This window comes from Chanos chanos, chromosome 6 (assembly GCF_902362185.1).
Source record: "Chanos chanos chromosome 6, fChaCha1.1, whole genome shotgun sequence".
In the NCBI taxonomy this organism is placed as follows: Eukaryota; Metazoa; Chordata; class Actinopteri; order Gonorynchiformes; family Chanidae; genus Chanos; species Chanos chanos.
The window spans coordinates 4,348,527-4,357,546 of NC_044500.1; the positions used below are offsets into that span (position 1 = coordinate 4,348,527).

Genomic DNA, 9,020 nt, shown 5'->3' on the forward strand with positions numbered 1-9,020 from the left:
ATAAATAAGTCACATTCTTAAATGAGAATATTCCCGACTCCTACAGCAATCATAGTGCATTCAGGACTTCTACACAATCAACCATGACTGGTTTAGGAGGACTTGAGGAGGTTCAGTGCTGACAGGGCTGATTCCAACTGGTGAACTGTACTGGTAGGTACGGGATTCAGACTGGGAGGGTCTGGTTGGATGTTGTCAATGAAGCATTGGCTGTGAGAAATACTGGCCCCTCAGAAAAATGAAGGCAGGTCCTTGCTGCGTGTTCAGGTCCAGCAAAGTCTCTTCAAGTGTTGTCAGACAGGAGAAAAAAAAAATAAAACATTTCTATATTCTGATCGCTCTCTCTTTCACCTGGGGAAGAGATCGTGTTGGCAGAAGCTTCCAGAAACACTCAGGTCAAATTCATCAGAATACTTCTCGGTATTTTTTAGATGCTAAACAAGGTCACTGTAAATTAGACATATTAAAAATAACAGAACTATGGTAAATTACATATTTCTCATGTTTCAGATTACCATAATAGGAATACTTGAAAAAAAATACTTTATTTTACTTTGTGCAACAGATCTTAAATGTTTTGTAAACAAAATAATAAAATAAAAAGAAATATCACCAAGTCATTTTCATTTGTGCACTGTACTGAGAAAGATACGTGGGTGTGTGATTAAAATGTGAAAGAATCTTTTTTTTTTTGGAACTTGTTGTTTTGTTTTGCTTTCACGTTTGTTTGTTTGTGGGTTTGTTTGGACGTTATTTTACACTTGTCCTTCTGAAGGCCTATTCCCCAGCTGCAGTCAACACAAGGTGAAATTTAGTCCTCACACGTCAAACCAGAGGATAAGCGGCTTAGAAAGTGAATGAATGAGTGAATGAATGAATAAATGAATGAATGTCAGACCTCATACCAGCCGGCCAGCAACTGCCCGTGTGTGAGAGTTAATCCAGTAATCTTCTCATGTCATAGTGCAATACCTTCTCTGACACACAGGGGTCACTGTTCTCTGCAAACAGCTTCAAAAGCGAAAGGGAAGGTGAGGCCTTTCTCTCAGTGTTTTTATTTGTTTGTCTGTTTGCTTGTTCTGAGGGGGTCAGGCCTGGCTTATCTCACAGAATTACCTGTTGCGTCCATCCAAAACGTTACGTCCATCCAAACAAAGTCTTCTCCTCTCATTTCCTCTTCAAGCTTTCGTTTGTTTCGCCTCTTCCTCGCGGGTGACTGAGGAAGTCTCAGTCATCATCGTCATCGCCATCATCGTCATCATCGTCGTCGTCATCCTCATCCTCAGATGAGCTGGGGTCTTTTGTGCTGGCGTCTGAAATCATGCCGTCCGAGCTGTCAATCTCCAGCATCTCCTCTTCCATGTACAGGTGAACGGCTCTAGACGGGTGACTGAAGCACGTTTACGTGTGCAAATACACACACACACACACACACACACACATACATACACACACAGAGCAGAGCAGAGGGTGCAATGGTCAGAAAACGTGGACAAAGATCGATACATCTTGTTCGGAAGGCGGGTTTGCAATCCCATATAACCACAGTAGATTCAACACCCCCAATATCTCCTGTCTTGGGGGAACCAGTGAACCGTGCATGAAGATGGTGTGAGTCATCGAGTTCGTAAGAGCATAATAGATACAGAGGGGAGGAGCATGAGCATGACAGCGTTTCTCAAGATGGAAATTTCCACACGAAAACGGTGGAATGTTCAGGCTGATTGTCATCAGCCCACGCCGAGTTCCGCCTGCCTCCTCAGAACACTGAGGAAGTCCTCTCCTTCAGTCATTATGCTCTTAGACTGACAGGAATCTGGTTTGACAACCCCGTGTTAGCTTGCCCTCTCCGTTCCCTTTGTCATCGAAAGAAGTTAATTGAGACGGCGAACAAACAGAACTATGTGTTCCATGTGTCAATAAAGAGAAGTTTAAGAAAGAGTTCCATGAGTCATTTAACTGATTTACAGGCTGGGCAGTGTTAAGAGAAAAGACCAGAAAACCCACAGAAGAAAAGAGAAGGAGTAGGAGAAGAGAAAAACTCATTTCTGTTCACATGCTTCAGAGTGATATTTAATGCACTTTTACACGATATTCATCCTGCTCATCACAGGTTTGTGCTTAGCTCCTTCTGTTGTTTTTTTTTTTTTCAATACAGTTCAGACAGAAAAAAAATAAAAAGTGTTTTAAAAATAAACGTAAGTGTACTGAACGGCCAACGTGTGTGTGATGGTCTTTAGTGTCAAACTGTTGGATTTTGGTTGGAAAAAAAAATGGTCTCCAGTGACATCCGAATCAATAGCCTACTCATAGCACCGTGAACAGCACACAATGAGAGAGACATCTTGCATCAGACCCATTTGATTAGTACGAGATTAAAAGGCCCTCAATACCCTAGCAACCAAGGACATTTGGGATGCAGTGTATTGAGAAACTGAGGTTAGTTGTTAGTCACTTGCCAGAGTAGTGAATTAGAGTATAAAGTATTTTGAAAAGAAACATACTGTAAATACATAGATATATATATATACATTCCCAACTTACACTTATGAAACATCCAAATCTAACAGAAAATAAGAACTATTAAACCTTCAGCAAAAATAAGCATTTTTATGGATAATAATAATAATAATAATAATAATAATAATAAACCCTTAAATTTCATCAAGTTGTGAGTGTGTAGAGCAGATATTGAGGCACAGTCCTCAGTCTCTCAGTGTAAGAGAATGAAACATCACACAGTCCAAGTCTGGCAGAGCTGAACATCCTTAAACACAATCAGTGACAGTCAGACGATCAGCATACAGCCCAGACACAGGGGGGCGCCAGAGAGAGCGAGAGAGAGCGTGAGAGCGAGAGAGAGAGAGAGCCCCAGTACCAAGAACCATCCCCACTCCCATCTTTCACGGCCGTCCGCGTCTCCCTCACCACATCGTGGGGTCTTTGTATTCCCGACGAGCCCCGGGGGCGTCCTGATCTCGCTTTTTACGCCGGCGACGGATGAGGACGATGACGACGAGAGCGAGCAGCAGGAGAACGATGCCTCCCCCGATGAACAGGGCCAGCATCATGATCTCTGAGAACGGGGCTGTCAGGAGGAGAAAAGAGAAACCCACAGACTGAGACGGATAGAGTCAGGGCGCGCTTTGAAATCTGGCCATTGATTCCTTCTGGACAGAATTAAGCTGATGCTGCTGTTATTTACATATCTAATCCTCACTTGACCTCTACCAGTAGAATTTATCACTGTGTTAGCATAATGTTCTCGATCCAGGTTTTCAAATAACCTTCAGTTTGCTCATTAATATTCATACATAAAATTATAATATTGAAATAAGCAAGTACAATATTGCTTAACTTTACATAGTGTAGAAGAAGAAGAAGAAGAAGAACAACAACAACAACAACAACAATACTCAGAACTATAAAAAGAAATCTGTCGTGACAGCTCTCAGATCACCATGACGACGTTCAAACACGTACACGAGTGGACGACTCGTAAGCGGACCTCTCCAACGTTGCCGTGGACATCGGGCGGATTCTTAACCTGACAGCTGAAGGTTCCGTTATAGGTGAACTTCACCTCGCGGATTATGATGGAGGCATCTCGGCTGAAAATGTCCCCTGCCCACATGGCTCTCTTCCGGAAACGTCCATCCATTGGCGGGTACGGCTTCTCTTGGTAGTAGAACACCTGAGAAAGAATCACGAAAGAGCTTTTTTAAAACAAAGGGGAAAAAAACCCAGAACAAGTCATAAAGTTCCACACGCTGAAGTACCAAAAAAAAAAAAACCCATTTCCACATGGCATGTTCTGGCCCTGCTTCAATAAGACTACAAGACCACAGGTCTGTGGAGATGGTTCTTGATCCTCTGCCCTAACGATGGTGAGGATTCCTGGCCAGGAATGATAATAAACACTGCACCGTTAAATGGTGCTATTATTAAAATGACTGATACGTGGCCAATCTGTCAAAAAATAAATAAATAAATAAATAAATAAAACAGAAGCTCACTGCCAAAGCAGCGTCTGGAGAGGCAGTTTGTTCTTCGGTCTTTTCTGAGCGCTTTAGTCTACTGTTTCACATACGTCTTCACAAGACCATTCAGCACCTTTAAAACTATAAAGTTCACGTTCATTTTAAATTCTCACAGAACTATCTTTTCTCAGCTCAGCTGCCATCGCCCTCTGGCCTTTTAAATAATCCAGTGTAATCTGTGAGGTACTGGTCATACAACACCACCCCATTAAAAAAAAAACCAAGATTACAACAATAACAACATCAATATATCAGGCAGGGTGTCAGGACACACATATCACACACACGTGACACCTATGTGACAGGTCACACATACGGTAGAGGAATAGAATGGATAAAGTAACACAGAATCAGGTCGGAGAGAATGGGGAAGTAGACATTAAAATAGCGAGAGAAAAAAACGTATAAAACAAGGGAAAATTAAAGCAACAAATGGAGAACATTTAAAAATAAAGAATATTTAAAAATACTGAAGATTTAAAACTACAGGACATTTAAAAACACAGAACATTTAAACAGAACTGAAGTGGTTGTAGATGAAACTCAAAGCCAAGAGGAAAGTCAAAAGCCTTGTTTTATTTCTCAAAAAGACTATCATGGAAGATGGTCTTGACCCAACTAAGAATAAAACACTCTGTTTTGACAGTACGAAACTAAATACACTGTTCTTCACCATATGGTGGGTATTTAAGAACTCCTTTACAATGTAGAAGTATCTGTGAAACAGATCTGATAGTGTGTCTGCACTCTCTCTCTCTCTCTCTCTCTCTCTCTCTCTCTCTCTCTCTCTCTCCTCTCTCCTTCTCTTTTAAAGACCTACCGACTCCTCGTGACCGGGGCCAAGCGGTCGAAAGCTCCAGGACACGACCAGGGTGGCTGGTCGAATGGTAGCCGAAGTTTCGAAGGTACATTTGAGCCAGACATCTGTACCATTAACAGCCTGTACATCACCAGAGGTATACACTCTCATCCCCCTGACACCAACCCAGCCTGAGAGAGAGAGAGAGAGAGAGAGAGAGAGAGAGAATGACTTCTCATTACATTGCTTCGAGGGAGAGAAAAGGTGGAGAGACAGAGTGACACACACACGCGTCAAAGCTGAAATATATGAAAGAATAATCAGACTTCTATGGATCGCCTGGGCCAGTTTCTTCCTCTGCATTTAACCCGTCCTACAGTGAACACACACTAGGAGCAATGAGGAGCGGCAGTGCCCGGGGAGTGGTTGGGGGTTAAGTGGTCGGGGGCTTAAGTGCCTTGCTCAACAGTACTTCAGCTGTAGATGTTTCCTGCCGGCCCAGGGAATCAAACCGGTGACCTTTCCGTCACAAGGCCGTTTCTCTGACCTTTAGGCCATGGTCTGCCCCGTATATCATTTTTTTAGAGCGATGCAGTCTGCAGTGCCCCTCCGTTCCGCTGGCTTGTGTGTAAGTGTTCTCTGTGTTCTCTGTTCTCTGTGACCTCACAGTCCTGTTCTTCACTCTCTTATTCTTAGCCTCTCTCCAGGACAGAGGTAAAAGAGGAAAAGAGGGTCTTAATCGGGCTCCAGAGTTCCTGTTTCCTTGGCAATAGGAAGAAAAAATTGGGGCCAGAGGTTTGGCAATTGGATCGTATTTGCAGCTGTTCATACTTAACCTTACTGTTCATGTCAGCAGTGATGAAACCACACTGCAAGAGTAATATGGACACCATTAATCTGCTTGGTCAGGTTTATGTATGTGAGTGAGAGAGAGAGATTGTATGAAATAGAGAGAGAGAGAGAGAGAGAGAGAGAGAGAGAGAGATCTGCTACATAGTGCCTGTTGTCTTTTTAATATGTATGGGCATAAATGAATTCTCTCATTGTTTACTTTCCACAGCCTAAACACTCAACCTGGTTTCAAACACTGGCATTCTTCCCAATCAAAGCAAGGTATTACACTGCGCACGCAAAACAGTTTGAGACAGCTCTGTGAGTGTGTTGTGTTTGTGGGCGTGCGTGCATGAATCTGTAAAAACAGTGTGAGACAGTTTAGTGTGTGTGTGTGTGTGTGTGTGGCTGTGTGTGTATGTGTGTGTGTGTGTGTGTGTGCGTGCATGCGTGTGTGTGGCTTTGTGTGTGTATGTGTGTGTGTGTGTGTGCGTGCGTGCGTGTGTGTGGCTGTGTGTGTGTGTGTGCATGCGTGCGTGTGTGCGTGCGTGTGTGTGTGTGTGTGTGCGTGTGTGTGTGTGTGTGTGCCTGGGTCTGGGGGGGGACAGTATGTCTGGGGACAGCGTGTGGTTGGGATGGAGATTCTATTGAAAGAACATCCATAGTCCATCCTAGGACTCTGTCCAGACTCTTATCAGTGGTGGGAGCATTTCCTGCAGTCTGTGTTTCAGTCCTATAAACCCATGAGACACAATGAGATCTCTCTCAACACCATACACACCTCCCTAATGGCATAACCACCTCTTCACAAACACGCCCAACACTCTTGTTCACTCGCTGGCTGGCTTCCTTTCTCTCTCTCTTTCTTTGGTCAGATGTTACCTCGCTGATAGGCACATGCAGGCTGGAGAACGGATGGGAGAAATAAGAATGTTTAGACGTGAGATTCCAGCAGAACTCAATCACAGTTAACGACTGGAGCCACTGGTCTCCCTCTCTCCCGTTTCTCCTCCTTTCCTCCCTCTCGCCTTCTCTCTCTCTCTCTCTCTCTCTCTCTCTCTCTCTCTCTCTCTCTCTGTCTCTCTCTCTCTCTCTCTCTCTCTTTCTCTGTCTGTCTGTCTTTCGCTCTCTCAGTTTTGAGTCTCTGAACATGGTTAATTGGTTTAAGTGGTGACACTTCCTTTCCCTGTTTGACCCCCTCCCCAGTCTATCTCTCTCTGCTCCTCTCACTCAGAGCAAAACAACAGCCTCCTTTTCCTCCGACCTTTTCAACAAGCTTCCATTTCCAATCTCTTTCTCTCTCTCTCTCTTGCTCTCTCTTGCGCTCTCTCTCTCACTCTCTCTCACTCTCTCTCTCACTCGCTCTCTCTCTCTCCCTCTCTCGCTCTCTCTCCCTCTCTCGCTCTCTCTCTCTCTCGCTCTCTCTCTCTCTCTCTCTCTCTCTCTTTCGCTCTCTCTCTCTGTCTCGCTCTCTCTCTGTCTCTTTCAGGGTAAGTACATATCATATACAGTACATCACTCTAACTAAATATCTAAAACTCTCTGACCCTCATTTTCCGGATGTGAAGGAGGACCAGAGTCAGTGGAGAAGTCCAGTGCTGTTGGCGTTGGAGTGGAAAATGGTTGGGCTGGGTCTTTAATGGCTGCATGTCTACATTTCCTTACACCAAGACTACTTCCTTCAGCAAATTATCACTTGATTCAACAGTCATGATGGAAATCTGATGTGTTTTCCAGAGAAACACTTAACCTCAGCGAGATGCCCAAAGCTTTACAAAGCAGAGAGCATTGTTATTTTCACCACATATATAACCTCATTCAGAGCCTTCACCATATGCATAACCTCATATATAACCTCATACACACTCTCATTCAGAACCTTCACCATATGCATAACCTCATTCCTTAACCTCATACACACTCTCATTCAGAACCTTCACCATATGCGTAACCTCATTCATAACCTCATACACACTCTCATTCAGAACCTTCACCATATGCGTAACCTCATTCATAACCTCATACACACTCTCATTCAGAACCTTCACCATATGCATAACCTCATACATAACCTCATACACACTCTCATTCAGAACCTTCACCATATGCATAACCTCATTCCTTAACCTCATACACACTCTCATTCAGAACCTTCACCATATGCGTAACCTCATTCATAACCTCATACACACTCTCATTCAGAACCTTCACCATATGCATAACCTCATACATAACCTCATACACACTCTCATTCAGAACCTTCACCATATGCATAACCTCATACATAACCTCATACACACTCTCATTCAGAACCTTCACCATATGTGTAACCTCATATATAAACTCATACATATTAGAGTAAAAAGGGTAGAACTTCTATCTAGCAGCAGACAGACAGTAAGTGAAAGTTGCTGATATTGTTGGTGGTCAGAGTGCAAATCCACCTATGCTCCACTAAGCCACCGTTACAAAGCACTCGTGTCCTTGTTCGCTGTTTTCTGACTCAGCTAACATGCCATGCAGTTACCGTTTTTGGCCCCACTGAACGTTAACAAGTGTGGAACCGTGACTGTTATAAACGTAGGTTGCCTAGATTCAGGTTTGTCATTTGTGAATACAAGTGAGCAGGAATATGGTTTTTAAAAACAACAACAACAACAACAACACTCAGCTCAGCAAAGTAACTGGTTTGTCCAATAGGAAGAACTTTGCAAGGTTCTGTAACTGCTGTAACCCAGACCATCAAAACGACATACAGACGCTGGCAGTCATCAAGACCAAAAATCCGCGATTAACTTCACCTGAAATACAACCACTGCTTAATGCTCCCAAACCTGCAGATGTGTCTTCAGCAGCTGTTAAAGGGAGACTGTGTGAAGCAGGTCTAACTAGAAAAACCGCTGCAAAGAAGTAACTGTTACAACAAGTGTTCAGAACAAGAGGAAAAGACTTGAATGAGATTTTTAAAAAAAATGTAGAGAGAAGCTGGACTGAGGAGTAGAGGATGGCTTTATGGACTGATGGCACAAAGTCTGAAATTTTTGGGGCCGACTTCCGTGTGTTTGCAAGCTGCGGAGAGGATGGACACATGAGTTCTGCATGTGTGGCTCCCACTGCCAGACATGGAAGGGGTAGTGTCAGAGTATGGTCTGACTTTACGGGTGACAGCATTGGTGTAACCAAATCCACGACAGACCGGCATGTATATCACAGCGCGCTCCAAAGGCATCTGGATTGCAGTTAGCTGGGCGGCATTTCGTTCTTCAGCAGGATAATGGTCCAAAACACACCTCAGAATTGTGCAAGAACTACCAGGCCAAGACAGAATGTGAGTGACAACTCAAAACCAG

At 43.7% G+C, this 9,020-nt stretch overlaps 1 protein-coding gene across 1 annotated transcript; it reads right to left on the bottom strand.

Moving 5' to 3' along the window:
* Positions 1-2,924: 2,924 nt before the first annotated feature.
* LOC115814052 (myelin protein zero-like protein 2) lies at positions 2,925-5,416 on the bottom strand. Its single transcript, XM_030776773.1, has 4 exons — positions 5,387-5,416; positions 4,861-5,085; positions 3,484-3,694; positions 2,925-3,088 (listed from the first exon to the last, which is right to left on the bottom strand). Exons 1-4 carry the CDS (start codon positions 5,414-5,416, stop codon positions 2,925-2,927), a joined length of 630 nt encoding a protein of 209 aa, XP_030632633.1.
* Between the last annotated feature and the right edge of the window lie 3,604 nt (positions 5,417-9,020).